Below are 21,581 nucleotides of genomic sequence, written 5' to 3'. Positions count from 1 at the left end.
TAAATGGCGCCAGCTGGTCTAGGATCACTATTATTTTATTCAGTATTTCATATTGTACCACCCACCCTAACACTAAATATAATAATAATACTTGACCCACCCAAAAAATATTGCAATATAAACCCAAGGCAAATTGTGGCAGGATCCTGGACCAGCGCCATGAGTGGTCAAAACTCTAACTTACACGCTAAACCAAGTAATGTCAACAATAAAAGCCCTCTGTCGAAATGTGGCAGGATTCTAGACCAGTGCTGAAGTCTTTAAATGCAATATTTTCACAAACCAAAGTTTAGTTTGTTTTTTATATAAGTATTGAATTCATAAGTAAGTTATGTGACTTGCACGCTTCCAAGAGTTTTGGTGACTGATTTGCAATCACTTTAAAGAAGAAACATGTCGTTGAACAACGCACAAAGCAGCTCTGAAAGTTTAATAAACCTCGGTGAAAAAAAGGCACTCATTCCGGAGTTAGTAGAGTTTGACCCTCTTTCGTCAAGTGCCGCGGACAATGTTGCGACAACAGCAACGGCACCGGCTGTGAGGCCGAGGCGTCCGGCCCGACCCCCACCACCCCCTCCGATGGCCCCAAAATCCCCCAGATCAAAGACAATCAGTGGAACTTCTTCCGATTCTGTGCTTTTAAATTTCAGCAATGGTTCTTCGCCGGTTCGAGCAAGACCTCAACAGCCTTTTCATGACAGTGTTAACAAAATTCAAGCTTCGAATTCGGTTTATAAAAACAAGTCGAGCTCGTTTTATATTCCCACTGACAAAGAGATGGAAACTAGCGACACTTTGTCGCAAAGAAGTTTTGATTCTAAAAGGTTGGTGAAAGTCGTATGAAAAATAAATAATGTTTATATAATTGTTTAATACCAATCAATTTTATTTTAAGTAATATGTATCACAGAAATGCTTAAATAATTTTCACATTACAACCAGTTCCTGACAACTTATAAATATATTTAGATTTAATACCGATATATTGGTATTTTACGTAAAGTTTGATTTACTTTGTTTAGCATCATTCAATGTTTTATGCATAAAAAGATGTACGAAAACTGTATGCCATTTTAATTATATACTCCAGTAAGATGAAATAGGCTATTGCTGCCAGGCATAATATAAAAGAAGTGTTGCTCTTCCAGCAGTATTATATACTGCTGGAAGAGCAACAATCCATTATTGGATGATTATGTACAACAACTGTATGCCATTTTAATTATATACCCCAGTAAGATTTTTACTATGTTTTAGCAGTTGTAAATAAAAAATGTTTTTTGGTACTGGAAATTTGGTTATTTATCCTAATTTTTGCAAAGAAAATAATTTGCTTAGTATTTTTGGTGGTGTCAATGTCTTGACTTGCTCTAATAATGACTTTACTGGTGCAGCTGATCTTGACTTGAGACTTTACATGTTATGTTTTTTAAAATACTTGACTTGGGACTTGGACTTGAGTCATTTTGCAAATGACCTGACTAAAACTTTCATTTAAAAAAAAATTTTTACAACACTAGTACGTGGTACCAGTTTGCATAAAACATATTTGTATCAGTCGAGAGCAGTAATCTTGGTTGATCTTCGTTAGATGGTGTATATATAACAGTTTACATTCTTTTCAGTGCTTCAACCCCTGACGTAACCCACGTTGGCAATTCTACCTTCAACAAGCTCCAAGATTTTGAGGGTGCCTCCGGTCACAACGAAATGGCCTCCAAGTTTTTAGGGCACAGAGAAGAACTCATGCAGCTGTTAATGGCAAAAAGACAGGACGACTACACGTCAAGAAAAACTTTTTCGTGAGTGGCATTTAAGCATAGTCTGGTTGTATGTGAGACAAAACTATGTTGTAATTACGTTAAGGGAAACTTTTTGATGTGAACATTAGTTTTATTAATAAAGAGGTTTTGTTTTACAAACTGAAGGTTTCAGTAATTAAAACAAAAAGGAAAAAAAATATATATTTTTTACTACCAGAAACGTTTTGTCCTCTAAAAATAATTTTTGTACAAAAATAAGATATTAAAACAACCTATTAAAATTGCCTTCTTCAGGATGAAAGACGCCAAACAAAGAAATAACATAAATTAGAAGAATATTTTATTGTCATTTTATTTAACTTAGCATTGTTGTTTTGTGTAAAAGCATTGTGGTTTTGTGTTTAGTCTGTTCGTTGGTACGTGGAACGTAAACGGACAGCTTCCCACACAAGCACTTGATCCTTGGTTGGCTTCTGATGATGAACCACCAGATATGTACATCATTGGGTAAGTTTTCATCATATTTCAAATTAATCACATTTTTTAATGTTAAACAAAAAAGTTGCCAAATTTAGCTGGCTGTTGTACCACTAAATCTAGAGCAGGTATCATTTGGGGCCATTAGATCTTAACTGTTTAGACTTCACGGCCCTTATTATAACAATCACATTGACTCTTATTCAAAAACTCGGGGTATTTTACATCAAGACCAGTTTGTCAAATAGGTTGTGGGCCGCATAATTTGCATTAACGGACTGTATCTGTCCCGAGGGCCGTAGGCTGCCCACACCCCATCTAGAACAGTGTTTCTTAATCAGGTGAATAGTTCACCCCAGGGTGAATAAAATTTTTGCAGGGGTAGACCGTCAGAAATGGATGATAGCTTGCGAGCAGGGCGTATATTATGTGTTTTAGTGCTTTTGTAGCTTTATATCTCTGGACTGGAGAAATTGTAGATTTGCAATGGTAACACTTAGCTTGAAATGATCTTAACAAAAATCGAAACAACCGAAGTCATTTTGTCGGGTATATATTATATAGACAAGATAGTTTTGTCATATAATGAGACAAGGGTGATTGAAATCTGGAGATAGATGCTAGGGGTGAACAAAACTAAAAAAAGTTTAAGAAGCACTGATCTAGATTCTAGAGCCACCGGAGTTTCTCTTGTATGTTGTTTAAATATTTGAAGTAGAATCATAACTTGAGTTAAGTACACTACGTTCCAAAGTAATGTAGCTTGATTATAATAAATCTTAAAGCCAAAAAGGTCGAGTAAATCCACATCATCTTGATTAAATGTTTTGATATATACTTGTATCATCATCAGTTAGTGTGGAAAGTATGTCACAGCAAAACATCTTTTTTCGAAGCATCTATTATAACATGATGTTGATTTACTCAGCTTTATGGCTTTCATATCCATTGCCAACTAAAGTTAAAAACACATGATCTGCAAAACACATGGGCATTTGTATCCATTTTCTAATTTTTATGTCTAATTATGAAGATATGTTTAAATTTACAAATACCACCCCAAGAAGTTGGACTTACACAAACGATATACCCCTGGGAATTGTTTTTTCGTAGTTATTTAAATGCTGTGATGCAATAGCTAATAACTTATGTTGATTTGTTAGTACAGTACATATAACCATATGGGTTTGCATATATACTGTATGCTTATATTTTACAAATATATTGCAACAAGTCAACTGGTTCTATTTAGACAAGCTGACTAACCTGTTGATATAAGTTATTACTACGGAAGATGTTTTGTTAAAAACAAATTAAGAAGAACAGATAAAATAAAATGGTATACCATAGGAGACAATTAAATTAGTTTCAAAATAACACTATGATAACATAAAAAAACAAGATTTTGTAGGAGTAACATCAAACCCATATAATTATGAGTTATGGGTAGCATTGTAACTCTAGATCAGAAATGGAAATTTTTTTAACAATAGGTGGCATACTTAAAATGGCAAAAAGGCAGCCTAGTGTACTGCAGTTATACAATTCTGGCATTTTTGTATTTTTCATAAATGGACTTGTTGTAGGGTTGTTTGCGCTAATTCGAAACATTTTGTTTTGTTCATGAATGATGCATTAATACGTAAGTCTATGTTTGCAATTTAGTGTCCGCACATGCTATTGATGTCCTTGTTTGATCGGATTGTGTACTCTTGTTTTAGAATTAGAGGAAATCCATAATTAGCCACCATGGTAATTGCTTCCTATGTTGTGAAAATCACCAGAAAAACTTCACAATAACAAATCATATTCAATAAGGCAATTACCTATTACCTAATCTGTTTCTAAAACAATTGCAAAGTTTAGTTTAGCATGAAATAGTATAAAAATTGAACTCTAATTACTTGTTAGTTCACTAATTTATGTAGATTAAAATGTGTTTTGGCCACTTGCCCCTAATTTCTTATGAAAAAGTATGCCCGTATGCAGCGGATAATGTTTTAACAAAAGGTTTCCATACAAACTTATCAAAATGAAAATCAAGAAGATTTTTGGTTTGAAATTCATTATCAATCTACATTACAAATCAGTGCATAGTTTACCCAAGGTTGTCTATGCTTCATAATTAATATACTTGCTTTAATAACATGCTCGTTACCAGTATGGCAGAAAGCTGGTGACTTGGCGACTATGTCGGCCGAAGAATCAGATAGAAAACCGAAGAAATTGGTCAAAAAAAATTTTTTAATTTTAATTGGTTTTTTGAAAGATCGATTTTCCAAACAAACGTGTGCTGGTTCTACACATATTCAATCCAATATTTTTTTAAAATGCTGAATATGTAGGAACATTTTGCACTAAAATTGGCAGAAAATACTTTTTTGTGCCATTCTGAAAAAAGTAAGCATGTTGTTTAGCAGGGATAAGCCAGTGTTTGGCATATAGATTGTTTATTAGTTTACAAAGTACTAAATTTCGATAGAACTGTTATGTATTTGCAGTTTTACTTTTGCAGTTGATTTGGCAAATACTTCTTATTGGGTTAAAAAGGCAATCATGATAGTCGCCATTTCTGTTAAATAGACAGGTATGACATTCGCATGGGCATAACGAGGATGTACTAGGCCATGCTGTTCAATCTAAGGCTTAAACTATATTTTTGGCTGTTTTAATTATGTAAACTCAAAAATTTTTGAGTGGACTGCTAGCTCGTTTAGCTATTATTGTGTTTCTGGAGCATATCTAACATCTAAGAGATATTATGCATACTATGGCATGTTGCACTTTACTGTGTGATTCTAATTTCGGCAAACAATTTCTATTAACTTGGATTATAACACACTGTTATTTTTTCATTAAAAAATTTCTCCCAGTTAAAAAAAAAAAATTCTTGCTTTTTAGTCTGATTTTGAGCTGCATGTGTGCACATGAGTTCGCCCCAAAACAGCTTATCTATGTAACAATGTTAGAGTAAGAAAAACAGGCATGTGCACCCCCAGGTACTTCAGCATACCCCATATGTATTTTGGTGTCACAAAAAATTTTGCGCCTTCGGTGCAACTTTATTCTACTTCATTTAATAATCTTGTTTATCGCCTAAACATGGCAAGGTTGATACATTACTTTCACGAACAGATCATTTAAGTTTTGGGGCACCATTAAAAAACCGAAGAATTTACGCCAAAAATGCTTGTCAACAGAAGGCTGGCAAGATTCTGCCAGCCTGCTCGTTACTGTATATGCTGACGCTGTTATGTTTTTTTAGATTCCAAGAGCTCGATTTAAGCAAGGAAGCGTTTGTTTTTGCTGAGTCATCGCGGGAAGATGAGTGGCTGCAGTCAGTAAAACGTGCTCTTCATCCAAAATCGAAATATCAAATTGTAAGTCATGTTGAACCTAACTGGTTTTCATAATGATATTGGTGCCATTTCAATGCTCGTGTTTTAAAAACCCAGTTTAATCAAATGAAAAAAATTGATTGCAGAAAAATATTTTTGAAAATGTAATCCTGATAATGTATATAATTGTTTTGTTTTTTCACTAGAGGTGTATGTGATATTAGTGTTTCATCTAGATACTTTTGTATAATGGTTTGAAAGTATAGCATACTTATCTGAAACTAAACATTGTATAACAAAATAAAAATAGCAATACAGGTAAAAAAGACATGCTAAGATCATGCTAAAGCTTGTTAAATATATGACAATTGCTAAAATTTCAACAAACTGCCTCAGTAAACTCAGTATTTTTGTCTGAAATACCTTGCTAAAAACGAATTTAGCCTTAGATTTATTTTGTTCTGGATTTTAGTTTTAATAATATTATCCAAGATCAAAAATTTACTTGCAATTTTGCTTGTCTCTACATATTTATGTATCTAAACAGTGCAGCATAATTTTTTTTTCATTCTTTAAGTTTATGATTCCAAAGCCTTGTATTCTATTTCAACATAGAAATTTGATATGTTACAATATTTTTTCATTTGTTAGTTTGGCATCTCTCTTGTTCATGAATAGCAGTTTAAATTGCTGTCTGCACACTTTATTTGAAACAGGTTACAATAAGTATAGATTTCAAGGCATGGGATTTGTTCGTACCAATGTTCCTGTTTCAATCCTTTATCTGAAAATGCCAAATCTTGAACTTGATATTCCCAGGTTCGCTTGCAGCGCTTAGTTGGAATGATGATCCTGTTTTTTGCTCAAGTGCGCCACCTACCTCACATTTCCAGTGTTGTTGCGCACCAAGTCGGCACTGGACTTTTGGGAAAAATGGTACATATATGAGGACTTTATATTATATATAGTGTGGTTGTGTTGCACTGAATACGTGAATAATAGAAATCACCTTGACCCTTGCAAGATAAATGTCGACCTTAATTCAACCTGAATTGCTAGCTTTGCTAGATTGTTTTGCTGTTAGTGTGGTTGTGGTGGTAATTACGTTTATAACACCATTGTAAATGTTACGATGATTTGCAACTGCTTTATCCTATTTAAAAGGTTATTTTAACTTGTCTGGAAAACATATTGTGTTTCCGTGCTTTGCTTAGTAAACATATGTTTGTTTTTATTTTTGTGAATTTTTTTTTACAGAAAGGTGACAGTTTATATATATATTAATATAAATAATAATTAGATAATAAGATATAAAATTTTAATTATTGTGTTGAATACTATTGTTGGTTATTTATGTATTATATTTATCAATATACTGTATATATATACAATTGCTGATGCTAATAAACATAACAAACCTGCAGTGTCCAACATACCGCAACATTTTTAATTAACTTTTATAAAAAAAAAACCTAAAACCCATTTTCTAAGATTTTAAATACGCAACAATTACAGGGCAACAAAGGTGGAGTCGGCATTCGCTTCAAGATTCACGGTTCGACGATTTGCGCCGTAAACTCGCACCTGGCGGCCCACTCGGAGGAGGTACAGCGCCGGAACCAGGACTACTCGGACATCTGCTCCAGGATGCGGTTCCAGGATCCGGAAGCCGATAATGTCCTCGACGTTTTCCATCACGAGTAAGTTATGAGTAGGGCGATTATTTTTTGACTTGTCAAAAAAAGTCAAAATTTTGTCAAAATCTGCACGTTAGGTCAAAATTATTTCCAATGAAAATCGATTAAAAATAGACATAGATCGCTTAGTATACTATTTACACAGCATTTTTTTTTAAATAACCGGACTGTTTTTGTTTTTTTGCCATTTTAGTAGATGTTTGTCTTTTTAAAATAACAAGCGTTTTTATGAGTTTTGCATAAACCTGGAATATAACTAATTTGTGTTCGACCAGTAGTCAGCAAAACTTAAAAACGCAGGGTTAACGACGCAGGGACACTAATGCAGTACTTCAAACAACAATATATATAGTTCAGCACAAAATTGCTGCAATAATTAAATTTGCGACACTCCAATACGATACAATCTGATACCAAATGATGTCATTACTGTGCTCAAACAAGCAAAATAATTAAAAATGTAATGTTTAATTGTATTTCTATCAGTTTATTAAGCCAAATATTGCTTTAGCGGTAATAAGTTTAGTTACCTCCAGTTGTTAACCTGTACTACTTTTTTTTTAACCTTTCAAGGAGTAAATCAGTTCATTGGATCACAAACCCTTGATTAATTTGGTTTTGGGCTGGCACAGATACAACCCTATACTATCTGACAAGTACTGATACTACCACTTGGCATCGGGTATCGGCTCCTATCCGACATTTTTGGACAGCCTTACTCACAACCCAATGTTCTAAATAATTGAATTGAACCTGAGAATAATATGATCTAGTACAGGAATCACAATATTAGTTTAAGGTTTAGCAATTTGGGTGGTACATTGCCTTAATAGCAAAAATACTATTTTGTTGTTTCAAAACCATAACAATTGTACTTGTACTGCATTATCAATAAGAACATCATCAGCACAAGATCTTATATTGAAAAACTATTGTTGTCAAAAAACCAAACGATTTTAATTAAATTGCTAATTTAGAGCTGCTTCATTCTTGCCTTTTTTGTGACATGACTAACTATTGACTAAAAATGCAAAGCTGTGTTGTTGACAAGTTATTGGCTTGGTTTTGATCATGCATTTTAGATAAGATATGGCTGGTCAAAATTGGCCATTATCCGCTAAATTTAAAGGTTTGCTGCCACTTGTTGGTATTTGCACATGTCCAGGTTTAAACCAGGGTTTTTCCGTAGAATCTTGTTGAATAAAAGTAGTCTCATTGAGAGTCCAAGATAGTTGATTGTTTGTTGATAACTACTGGCCTATTTAGAATTTGGCAAAATTTATCACTGTAGAAAGTTAAAAACCTTATAGAGTCATTAATACTTCTAGATTTTTGCTTATTTACAAACTTTGAAGTAATTATGTTTATAAATGCATTTTTTTTTTAAATACTGTGGTAAAAAATTGCCCATCCTTTAATCTGTTACAGTTGGTTGAAACTTGGTTACAAGCTTTTTAATAATGTTTAGAAACTGCGTTAAGTTTTTTAATTACTTGTACCATCCAAAATTTATAAGAGTTGCTTTGATTGTGATGTTTCTTTGGAACCCCTAAAATTCCTGTTAGGAAATATTTACAGCATAAACTTTTATTAAAAGGTCAGCTAGATTCTTTGAATGTGTCATGTGTCAGCCTGCTAGGAGTCTAGGTTTTGTCTGATACTTGCATCAAAACGAAAGTTAACAAGGCCCATAATTTTGGGAAAGATTGGCTGTTATTATTGACATAACATATTCATATATAAATGTATATTATATAAACCGAAATAAATTTCAGAATTTATTTCTAGGGTTGACTTTTCCACTTTTATTCTCTAACTTTTTGATCAATAAAGTTCAAACAAAACTGGTTTAACAAATTAGATTAAAAAAAGCAAACAATTTTTTTTTAAAAACCTGAAAACCCAAGCAGCAAAATGCCCAGAATAACCTCAACAAAATGGCCGGAATTAAGTAGTTGACTAACTAACTTGGTTTTAAATCTGTTTCTCTTTCTTTGTCTGATAAGATCATATATGTGGTCCACTTATCTCTGTATAGCTGGGTCAACATTTGTGGAAGATAACACAATGTTCACATCGCTCGTATTATGTAAAACGAAAGTAGTTACTCAAGAGGTCCAGGTTTCAATCATATACCTTGTATACACACTGTGGTTTGTCAAACAACGTGCTGTTCACATTTAAGTTTACATTCAAGGTTGTTTGTGACTCATTATTTCGATACAATTATTTATTTTTAAATTTATTCTTTCAAGGATAATGGGGTGAGGTTGTAGTTAGACATAGTAAGAATATCAAAGCCCATACAAAAGTTGGTATTATTTTCAATCATTTTAAACCACGTTGTTGACAATAAATAACGAGGTATTAAAAACGTTCAAAATGATACCTAGCTACTGTATGGGCTTTGCTATTTTAAATCATTCTTAAAATTTGGTGATTTTTCCATAATCCAATTATTTCTTGGCTATTTAACATTTTTAGTCCAATCCAATTTCCAACAAGAACACATAGTATATAAAATTGTGTTTAAATTGCTGTTATATATGTTTTTTAGCATTTTAATATGGCTTGGCGACCTCAATTACCGAATAGACCGCATGATTCCCGAACTGGTCAAAGAATTAATTAAAGAAAAGCATTTCAAGCCATTAAAAGAAAATGACCAGGTATGTGTTCACACTAGAGATCAACTGATATCACTTTTTTAGCCGATATTAATACCAGATTTATCATGTGTTTGATAACTGCTAACCAATTTTTTACAACAGTCCACAGTATTAGCTGTAATTCTAAAAATGGAAAATTTGTTTGTTCAAGTAAATTTTGGCAAAAATATAGGCCCAATTGAACGGTAGTAGTGGAATATCAGCCAATATTATTGATAAACCAATATATTGCTCTATCTCTAATTTAGAAACAACAAATAGTGTTTGATTAAACTTTTCATGAAGCTATAAAATGGTGTGTCTTCATTAAATTCGAAACAGACAACAGCAGGTTTACGCTTATCAATCACTGATTGAAAGGACTATATATATACCCTAGTGTAATCAAGATTTTCTGTAAAAGTGAAATAATATATGTAGTTTTTTGATATATTCAATTATTAATTTTTTCCAAGTATATTATTTCACAGTATCTGATATTGTTTCTTAGGCTAAAATATATATTTATTTTTTAAATTCCCCAATTAAATTGAGTTCTTAATCAAACTATATAATTAATCATTAAGCCTGTTAAATCTGAATTATAAATTCCTTTTTTTCAGCTTTACTGCCAGAAAAGAGATGGACTAGTGTTCCGCCAATTTGAGGAGGGTGAAATAAACTTCCGACCTACGTACAAGTACAACCCGGGGACCGATCATTGGGACTCAAGTGAGAAGTTCCGAACCCCGGCTTGGTGCGACCGAATTCTATGGTGGGAATCGGCGCTGCAAAATAATAGCACCAATCAGAGTAAGTGCCTTTTTCCCTTTTGTATCATATAACTGTTTTTTGCATAATAAATTTGCATAATCATAAACACAGTAAACCAAATACTAAATAATAAGAATATCAAAGCCCATACAGAAGTAGGTATGATCTTGAACGTTTCGAATAACTCTTTATTCAGTTTCAATTGAAAAATCTCTACAGCTATACTATTCCTCATAATTACACAAGCCAATATTTTTGCATTACAATTACGTTTTTAAATTGCTATATTGTCTAAGCAATGATCTGCACCAAAAAGAATAATTGACCTGGTAGAGTTATTTTAAATGTTATTGTATTGTTTTTATTCAAAATACCTTCCTTTTTCTCAAATTTTTTTCATTGTCGAGCTGACAATGCCCACTGTTTTTAATAGAAAAGAAGCCTGTTAAGGCATTGAAGCAACTCCAATATAGATCTCACCCGGCGATGAAAATCAGCGACCACAAGCCAGTTAGTGCACTGTTCGATGTGGCGGTAAGGGAGTTTATTATCTTTGAAGTTGGGAAGAAATGCTTTTTAATTAGGACTTTTTTGAAAATGCTGTTTGAGTAGGATATACTGTGGTATCTCTATTAAGTGTTTGTAAGAAGTGGGCCATGGGCTTACATTTGGTTGGCCAAGGAAACATTTTGGGCCATGAAAGCACTTTTTTTACTGGTGGGCTATGAAAGAATCTTGGCGTGGGCCACAGACAAGTTAAAAATAGCTAGATTTTTGAAGAATTTAGTTTTATTTGTGTCACTATACTTAGTTTTAAGGGAATAGTTGCTTGGGTTGGAAATGAGAAGGAAAATAAATTTATTGTTCTGCAGAAAAGCTGTTTTTTGTTCTAAACCTACTTTATAATTTTTTCTTTCATAAAATTTCTTGAGCCACAAAATTTTTGTGCAATAAAAATGGGCCTCAAAAGAAAAAAAGGAACCACTGGTGTAAGCAGCCTGGTAGTTAACAATTGGGCAATGTCTGGCGTGTCCGTTTTGAAGAAAATTTATGGGAAAATTGAAATTACCAATATTCTTGTAAAACAGAGGCTCACAAATTTGGTTAAATAATAATTTTAATCACCTAATGTAAAAAGTACAGTAAATGATTACCTCAAAATTCATGTGGTTTACGAGCAACCTATTTCCTAGGTTAAAATAGTCGACCAGGAGCGATATAGAAAGGTTTATGAGGAGGAAATCAGACGCCTGGATAGATTGGAAAACGACTGGTTGCCGACAATGACATTAAACAAGCACAATGTAAGTTTATAGTCATAAAGATTAAACTGGTACAGAACTTTTTAAACCAAATTCATATTTTCGTTTACTAAGTTTTTTTACTTATTTAATGTGTATCATTAATGTGCAACCAGAATGGTTTGGTTTTCACCATTCGGGTAGATTGTGTAATTCAAATAAAATTCTAATGATAAGTTTATATTTATCATTTAAAATGATGGCATTTTTGTAATAATGAATCAATTGTTACCCTGGGGAGAAAATTGTACATAAACAACTCACATTGCAGGGTTGTTCCTAAGCAAAAATTTTGCACTTCCCAGGTGGGCGAGCTGCTATCAATCAGCACTCGCCCGGACGAAATAACACTCCAAATTTGTTGGCATGCAGTGTGCAAATTTTTGTCCTAGCGCGGTCATTTCTTGGGTTATAGCTAAGCTGTCTTATAGTTTCTGTACGTAAACATTAGTTTTTTATAAAAGTCTGGTCGTTTATTTAAAACAATGTTTTTTAGCCGAAATATTTTTTACAATCTTTAGTGAAAATAAAACACTAATAACTTAGTAGCAACGGCCAGCCTGTTTTCCATTTTTCTAAAAATCCTCACGCTCTCTTTTTTTCGTATCCGGTTTTTTCTGTGCTTAAAGGACATTTTAACGCAGGTTGCTTCGCGCCACAAACAAAACACCACATTTCGCCTAACCTTATAGTTACTGATTGAACAGCAAATAATGACTAAATAAAATAATGTTGCAATGTTGCAATTTTCCAAGGGAGTCTGCAATGGTTTCGATTCGTATCTAAACATACAATAATTGCGAACTAAATGATTTACAGACAGTTATATTTTAAGCTTTGGCTTGGTTGGCCAACGTCGGATATGAACTTTAAGAGATCGCAACAACACACTTACGTAGACTAATTGCCAAGTCTAAGCTATAGTTGCGCAAGTAGGCGATATTTTAAAATATCTTAGTGTTCAGTAGGCCGTTTCAGTCCCTCAAAACATCTTTAAAAACACTGCTTACAAATATTATTAAAACGATTGCTTATAATTTTCTAATACAAACAATTCAATAAATACAAAAAGTAAAGTCTTATCGCTGGGTGCATCGCCAGTCCAATAAACTTTTTCAAATGCGCCAGCGGTCAGATTAAACATTTGAAAAGTAACAACGTTTGAGGTAAACAATAAACCTCAAAAGTCATTTTTTGAACGGGGACCAAGAGTCCTTATTACGAGCTTCGAGCGTGACTTCGATTAACCTTATTATGTGTGTAGGTTTGAATGCATTAGCGCCTTAGTGTTTAAGGAAATAACTGGCCCTAAGTAGTATTTCGTTAGTAGTGGTGCTTAACACAAGTTGTCCTTCACTGAAGCCACTCGCCAGTCGGGCGAGTGGGTGTCAATCAGCACTCGCCGATTTGCACTCGCATTGGCGAGCGGGCGAGTGCTTAAGTTCAACCCTGCATTGTTTTTGTATCTGTAATTCAACCTTCAAAATAAACTTTGCATATTGACTGAAGAAATATAAAGTGGCTTCACAAACATCCTGGTGATGGTTTACAGCTGTTTATGTTTCTGTCAACTAAGTACAAAACCTACAAAAACTAATAGCAGTTTTATAAGTATGCTGTTGCTACCGGGCATAGTATACTAAAAAAGAAGCTCTTCAGGTAGTTATTTAAACATTGGAAAAATAAATAAGAACCTGTCAACTTCACTATTATAAAATCAGTTTATTTAAATGTAAAAGATAAATATATTTCCGATAATATTTAAAAAGCAAGAACATGCAACCAGAACGGCTTGTTTTTCAGCATTCACATTTGGCCGAGTATTTTATTGAAAGAAAGTTTAAACCGATTATTGAAACTAAAAAACGTCATTATTTTGCATAATTTATGTAAAATATGTAGACTTTTTATATGTAAACACACACACACAATAAGACCTAAAAAGCACCAATCTATAAACAAAAAAGTCTATAGTATTAAGACCAATGACATAATAAAGCCAAATAAGCAGTAATATCCATAACATAAGAACTTAATCGTCTGAATAAGACATAAACCTGTCAGAATAAGTCCTAAATTCATCGGAATAAAGCCTAAATGGTCAAGATAATGACTGAAACTGTAGGGAGAGTGTATGGGAAGATCGGGGGCCATGGGTCTGGCATAGGCCATTTTGTTGCCAATGTTTTGGGCACCCTGTTAGTACTTTGGGGTGGGGTTTGATAAAATGTTGTATAGGCCTGATTCTGGCCATTTAGGTCTTATTCAGACGGGTTTCGGACTTTCCAATTTAGACGGTATTATGACTATTGGGCATTAGTCCTATTTTGGTCTTATTCCGAACTGTGTTTATTGGAGCATTGATGTCCTTCCTTTTTTTGGTCTTATGACTGAAGTCGGTTTTAAAGTCAATTGCTCTTTGTGCATTTAGCTGGACTTTGGCGTGGTAAAATTCCAACGGCCGTCCACGCAATTGCTGGAGCTCCACAACACAGGACAAACTCCCTGCCACTTCGAGTTCATTGGCAAACTTGGAGAGCCAAATTTCTGCAAGTCTTGGCTCACCGTGTCCAAGCCAAAAGGATACGTTTTGCCAGGTAAATGTCTTAAGCTGTAGCTTACCGCTTGACAATACACCTATAGTTTTTTTACTACTGTGACAGGGATGCCATAGACTAAAGTAGAGTAATTAAATATTTTGAGTGTTTTAAAATTGACTTGTATATTAAAAAGTTTCGTTTTAAAAAAATTTAAAACCCCTTGATCCTTCTAATTTTTTTAATTTTATTATTGCAAGCTTGTAAACGTTTTGTTATTTTGTAATATCTATTTTTTTAAGGAATTAAAGCAAATTTTTAATCTGGAATACTGTGTGGCCTTTTTTACGGGGCAACATAAACTGCCTTTTTTGAGGTTTGTGAGTTTTTGTAGAAATTCACAGACAAAACAGGGCTAAAAACTAAGATTTAGGCTGCAGCTTCGGTAGCACAAGGAATGCTCCAACAAAGTCAAAACTTTAAAGTAGTAAAGCCATTATAAACCAGTCATACCACAGCTGCATCCTGTTTATGCATATAGAATCGATATAATCTAAATTAAGGGATATTAAATAGTTTTGAAAGCTTTTGAACTTTGGAAGCAGATTTGTTTGAATAACGGTAAGCCTGTTTTTGAATTTACTTTCAGTAAAGGCTATACCATGCTATTTAACAAAAAAAATAAGCAAAACATGTTTCTAAATGTGTATTTTCAATTATTGTTAATGTACGGACAATCAAATTTTAAAATACTGTGAAATTATATTTAACAAGTTAGCAAAGTGATTTGTTACCTACTGGGGCAATACAAATAATATTACTGCAACCATGACTTATATTTAAGCTTTCCAGACTTTTTAATTTTAGGTTGTGAGTATGCATGGCAAAATAATGGGGTATTCAGGTGGTACTATATAAAGACAAATTGTATTGAATTCTTGACAAGCTTTCCCACAACCGTGCTTCAGGTAGAAAAGGTTTTCTGTCTTTATATAGTTCCACCTAATTACCCTATTTAGAAGAGGACAAATACGACCATTTACAAAAATTGACAAGATAATGTTGTTTGTATAAATATTAAATTATTTAGACTAGAGGTGGGCAAACTCCTGGCATGTTTTTTGTGGCTCTTCTAGTCAAATCGTAAAATTCCAAAATAATTGTAAACGCTACCAAGATACCGTTTATGAACGTTTCTCTCTTTTTCTTTTCTTCATCTAGGCCAGCATTTCGTTTATGACGTAACACAAGACATAAAATCCAAAGATTAATTAACAGCAAGTCAAAAATCAAACAAAAGACTGATATTGAAATAATTGTAAGGCTCTCTGGTACTTGTATTGTCTGCAAATGGCTTGTCCATTGAATACATTTGCCCACCCCTGTTATAGACTTTGAACTATAAGACAAATGTCACTCTAACTCTAACTAGATCTAGACAAACTTACTTTCATTTGTTTAATTCCTGGTTACTTTTATTTTCAGATGAGAAAGTCGATTTAGAGTTTGAAGTCTATGTGAATAAGGGGACTGCCCCTGCATTAAACAAAGGGGAGGAAAAAATCGAAGATATTCTCATACTCCATCTTGTTGGAGGTTCGTTCTAAGCATAAAAATATTCCCCATTGGCGATTAAATTTTAACTGAACGATGTTAAGGAAACTGAAGACCAAGTTACAACTAATAACAAGATAGCAATAAAATTTAAAGAACTTTGTTGTTAATCGGTTGAAACACAATGTTCTGTAAAAAAGTTGTATTGCATAACACTACTAAAATTTAAAAAAACAAAACAAGATCATTGATAAGATTTTTGTTGACTGTACAATTTTATGCAACAAATATTGAATTAAAGAATTTTTGCTTTAAAATTTTTTAGTTAGTTTTGTATTTTTTTACTTATGTTTATATATTTAACTTTTAACATTTGCAAACAATTAAAAATTAACATCCTGTTTTTTTTAATAAATTTATGTTTCTAATTGCTTGTAGTTAATTTCATTTAAAAAAATGCTCATTTCATTTAAAAAAATGCTGCATACTTTGCTACAGTAAATTTATAATGAAATTTGCAATATTTTGTCAAATTTGCTTTTAAATAGTTTAACTTATTAGTAAATATTTAAGTAGTACTTATGCGTAAAAAAATATACAGGAAAAGATTTCTTCATCACATTAAATGGAAAATACTCGCCAAGTTGTTTTGGAACATCGATTGAAGCGCTCTGTCGGATGAACAAACCAATAGAGCAAATACCGCTGGCCGACATTGCACGCCTTGTAAGTATTTGCTTTGCAGAAAACAATATGCTTTGTATAAAAGTGATTAATTTTTTGCCTAGTCTCAAATTAGTTTTAGTGATTACTGATTAGTGTAAGTCAGTGGTTCCTAACCTGTAGTTCGTGTACCCCTAGGTGACACAATTTCCCCCTTAAGAATAACAGCACCTATAAATTTGTCAATATGCAAAAAGAGTATTATCACCTCTTTAAAATCTAAAGCTTTTCAGCCTCTATATTAGTACCAAATTACTAGAAATCAACTTTACTTAATGATGATTTTTTGCTAAAATGATGAATTCCTCACCCATTAAAAACCCCTACCTTAGTAGTATACAAGCATCCTTTAGGTTAAGTGTTTAGTTACAAAAATTATGCAAGTGTAAATGTGTAGTATTTTTTTCGAGCAGCTCTGCGTTTTATACTTTTGTTGCCACTTTAAATCGAGCCATAATCTCTATATCTGCTGCTAATGTTGTAAGTGACAACTTTGAATTCGTGTTTTGTTTTAATAAACTGAAGGTAAAATATTAACTTGCAAATAAATTAGGTGTCATAAAAGGTTTGAGACCCAATATTATTTAGTTTGAAAATAAATCCCAAAGCCAAATAGATTGAGTAAATCAGCATCATCTTATCAAATACAGTCTTTATTAAGATGATGTCGATTTACTTTATCTATTTTGTTTTGCCATTTATTTTCAAGCTACATTACAGTTATATTGATTTTGTGTCAATATCTGGCTATGCAGATGTCTTCTTGTTTCCACTAAAGATCAAAATAAACTTTTAACCTGCCGGCGCTAACATAATCAAGTGAAATCCTTGGTATCCTAATATATTGTGTAAATGCTTACAGAGCAAGATATCGGCAGTGGGTGCAAACCAGCTTGACGCAACAGATGTGGCACTACAGGTTCCCAAAGAACTCTGGTGGATTCTTGATCATTTGTATCATCATGCCAGGGAGCAGGTAAAAAAATCGATTTTAAAGCCCAGTTAAAACCTTAGTGTCTAATTTAAACTGTAATGATAATTGATTTTTTTTAAATATAATGATTTAGTCTTTCCTTGAAAGTATTTAGACTCATTTTCAGTTTTTATTTGCACATCAGTTCAAACTGAAACAGCAAGCCTTGTACTATATTGTCATTTCTGAAAACTTCCACGCTAACCCTGGTCCACACAAGCTAAACATATTTTTAATACTACGCAATAAAAAAAGTTCAAGAACCCGTCGTTTAGTTGTTTAATTTATGGCCGGCCAAACTTTTCAGTCTGTTTAAACTTTTAATTTCTCATACCTTGCATCCCCCTCCTCATGTTTGACAAAGACAAAGTAATATTTATGTGCAACTCAGTTTGTGACTAGTTTTTAATCAACAGTTCCATATTGAAAGTAAAGGAGCATGTTATATATATGGAATGATTCTTGTGAAATTTACCTAGGCCACCTACAACCCCAATAGTGGTTGTGCAATCCTAATCGGGGTCGCAAAAGTGTATTTTAAGGTGTTTTAGGGAATGAAATAGTCTCAAATATCACAAACGTTCTTAGCAATTAGTATTTAAACGGGATAGCCAACATTTCTGAAATTTTAAAACGGCCTCAAAAGCCAATCCTTACAAAAAACGGATAAGTTTGTTGAATTCCTGGTTTAATTAATTACTGAACACCAGTGATGTAAACAAGTCATTTGTAAAATAACTCCATTCCATCCCAAGTCAAGTCTTTTTCAATAAATCACAAGTCAAGTCCTTGTCATGAAAGTTAACGCTAAACTATCTCCATTACGAGCAATAACTCAACTAAAAAGTAACAAAACCACAAGGCATAGCAAGCAATGTTTACAACAAAAATGGTTAATAAACGCACTTCCATTAACCCAAGTCATTGTCCAAAAGACAAAGTAAAGTCAAGTCATTTTTACCAAATACCTTTAAGTCAAGTCAATGACACTGCTGAAACATTTTTCTGCAGCCCGATCTGTTCCAACAACCCGGCCTTCATCATGAGTTCCAGGAAATCCAGGAATGCCTCGACTCGAACCTTCCCACCTCCAACATAACCTTGCCCGGCTCCAACCACTCGGTGGCCGAAGCGCTCTTGGTTTTCCTCGAAGCCCTCCCTGAGCCGGTGATTCCTTTTGACTATTACACTCCCTGCCTGGACGTGGCTGATAACCTTGAGATGGCAACTGGGGTAAGTTGCTGTTTTATGCATCAAGAAAAATGAAAAGTTTTTATAATATACCAGAAGGACCATGGATTGCAGGGCCATTAGGTTCACTAGAACTGAAAATAAAACAGGCTTTTTACACAATGTCCTCTAAAAACTGCTTTGTTTTATTTTTGTTTAAAATTAGATATAAAAATGAGCTGAATTATAACATAATGCACACAAGTCACAGTACTACTATTGCAGACCTATATCCAACTTTAAATTACAAATAAAGCCTCCAAAGCCCCAGGTTTGTATATAATTTTTTTTAGCTTCTTCGCACAATGTCGCCTCGACATCGTCACGTCTTCAACTACCTGCTATCATTTCTTCAAGAGCTTCCTCGATATACCAAGACAAACAACCTCACTATTCATATGATCGGTAAACATTTTTTCTACACAAGTCTATCCACTCATCTTGTGTTAGTGTTAACAACATGTTAATTGTATGAAAAAAAGTCCAACCATTCCCTATAAATTATTTCCTTCACCATTCACAATCAACCTTGAATTTTGCAACCATTTATTGTGGGTGAATGAGTTATATAACACCTCTATAAGGGGCTTGCTAATATATCCACCCTATTTTAATTATGTAAATGAGTGAAACAAAGGCTGTACAGTCGGCGTCAGAATCGGGATTTAATGATTTCAGCCAATTGGCCGGAGTCTGATTCAAGTAATTTTTAAACTCCTTTGCAGCCCTGCTTATCACCACTTCTAAATTATTAGTTTAATGAAAGATTTATTATTTAGTTTATTAGTTTAATGAAAGAAATTGCCTGTTTTTAAAAATGTATTTATCAATTAGACATGGTTGGAACTGATAGTTGTCTTATGATTTAAAAAAAAGAAGTTATTTAGAATCATTAACAGTAAGGATACAGAAAAAAACGTAGTTTAGTAACTCAGATCGGCACATTTCGATTGTTGACGATGCAAGTAATTGTTGACGCAACATTACGATTGTTACGTCACAGGTTGTGTATACTCAAGTGGTTGTTCTTGTTCTTTCCCTTACTGTTTCATATTATAATAAAATAGAATTCTAACACAATGTTTCAAATTTAACAGCAACAATCTTCAGTGGCTTGATACTAAGACCGGGAACCAGCCATCGCAAAGGTGGCTTCGAAGCAAGGCTGGAACGTCAAAAGGCAACAACGTTTATAGAAAACTATCTCAGATCTGACATCAACGACTGAATAACCATATTTTGATGTTTCAAGCCTGAAACTGGGTGACAATGAAAAGCAAGTTGCGCAGCCTATTTTGCCTTTCAATGGGGTCAGTACATTGGCGAAGTGCATGCGGCTATAATAATGATAAAAAGTTCAAGATACTGTTTTAGGTTGAAAGGGTTATATCGCACAAATTATGGTAAGGGTTTTATATCGCACATATAGCGAAAAACTATTTGTCATCCATAGAAGGTTCAATGCTGAGATTTCAATGGGATACCTAATGGGTTTTTTCTGTGTGCGTTTTTTTTTGGTTTGTTGTTCCTTACTATTTCAAGTGTGTGTTCTTTTTGTCGCATATATATATATATATATATAAGTTTTTTATGTTAAACAGGACATAGGAAAAAAGCAGTGTTTTTGCAGTTCGGGCTCATCAAGTAAATACAATGTTATAGAAGTAATGTAGTTTTAAAAAGTTATGTATTTTAATTTTGACTTTAGTGAACAAAGCAATATTTTCTGTGCTAAAAAGTGCAAAACGTTTTTGCTGATATTCAGTACATTGCTATATATATGCAATAAAAATTGCATACAAAATGGTTTTATATTAGAAAATGACAAAGTTAACATAGTGGTTTATAAAGACACTACAAGTTGAGTGTTTTAACAATTTGCACAAAGTGTGTATATTGCCATTTTTGCCAGTTAAAATATTGTCGATTGTAACTTTTTTTTCAAGTGTTGCTACCTGGTGTACATTATGCTGGTTAATTTGTTGGCATTCTGTAAAATAATTCCACTTGTGTACAAATAATACCAGCCATATCATCAATTGTCAAAAGTACAGTTTTTGTTAAAGATTTATTTTTTGAAGAAAAACTGTATTGATTAATTTTGTGTTATCGTTTTGTTTTTTGTGCAATAAATTTTACGACGTTTCTTGAAATTCTGTTTTGTTTTAAATTGGCCAGAGTCTATGGTTGGTTAAAAACTGTTACCAACCAAATGACAAATTCTGGCCTAAATTATTTCCATGTTTCAGAGGTGAAAACATTTTATTTAGAAAAAACGAAACAAAATTAGTTAATTTAAAAAGGCTGTATGCTTTTAATCCTAGATGTGCGATATTTTTTGGTCTATTTCATAAATGTTGATAAAGTGTAGCACTGTAATCAGGGTCAGATCATGCATTTTAGAGTCCCTAAGCGACTTGATGTCTAAATGTGTCATTCAAAATATAATTGAGGGTCAATTAAGATTAATTTACATATTTGGTTTCGGAAATAGATACCTACAAACATGTATAGAGAGGTTTAAGATAATACTTAGAAAGAAAAAATATTTAAAAATTGTTTCAAC

The 21,581-nt window shown here is 33.1% G+C and overlaps 1 protein-coding gene across 1 annotated transcript; it reads left to right on the top strand.

The window, feature by feature from the left end:
• Window positions 1–293: 293 nt before the first annotated feature.
• Window positions 294–20,512, top strand: LOC146138755 (inositol polyphosphate 5-phosphatase OCRL-like). Its single transcript, XM_083394874.1, has 17 exons — window positions 294–824; window positions 1,626–1,802; window positions 2,169–2,270; window positions 5,506–5,620; window positions 6,398–6,514; window positions 7,094–7,278; window positions 9,833–9,944; window positions 10,547–10,736; window positions 11,131–11,231; window positions 11,891–12,001; window positions 14,430–14,595; window positions 16,021–16,131; window positions 16,691–16,815; window positions 17,675–17,788; window positions 18,797–19,018; window positions 19,309–19,420; window positions 20,113–20,512. Exons 1-17 carry the CDS (start codon window positions 394–396, stop codon window positions 20,241–20,243), a joined length of 2,622 nt encoding a protein of 873 aa, XP_083251000.1. The 5' UTR covers window positions 294–393; the 3' UTR covers window positions 20,244–20,512.
• Window positions 20,513–21,581: the final 1,069 nt, after the last annotated feature.

The sequence above is a fragment of the Ascidiella aspersa genome, chromosome 7 (genome assembly GCF_963924565.1).
Source record: "Ascidiella aspersa chromosome 7, kaAscAspe10.2, whole genome shotgun sequence".
Classification (NCBI taxonomy): domain Eukaryota; kingdom Metazoa; phylum Chordata; class Ascidiacea; order Phlebobranchia; family Ascidiidae; genus Ascidiella; species Ascidiella aspersa.
This window is presented reverse-complemented; position numbering and strand designations above follow the sequence as displayed.

Bases quoted from the DNA above. Each gene is read 5' to 3' on its own strand.
- LOC146138755 (XM_083394874.1), top strand. From the start codon at position 394: ATGTCGTTGAACAACGCACAAAGCAGCTCTGAAAGTTTAATAAACCTC. The intron at 11,232-11,890 runs GTAAGGGAGTTT...CCTATTTCCTAG, and splicing joins GTGCACTGTTCGATGTGGCG to GTTAAAATAGTCGACCAGGA. The intron at 12,002-14,429 runs GTAAGTTTATAG...TTGTGCATTTAG, and splicing joins TGACATTAAACAAGCACAAT to CTGGACTTTGGCGTGGTAAA.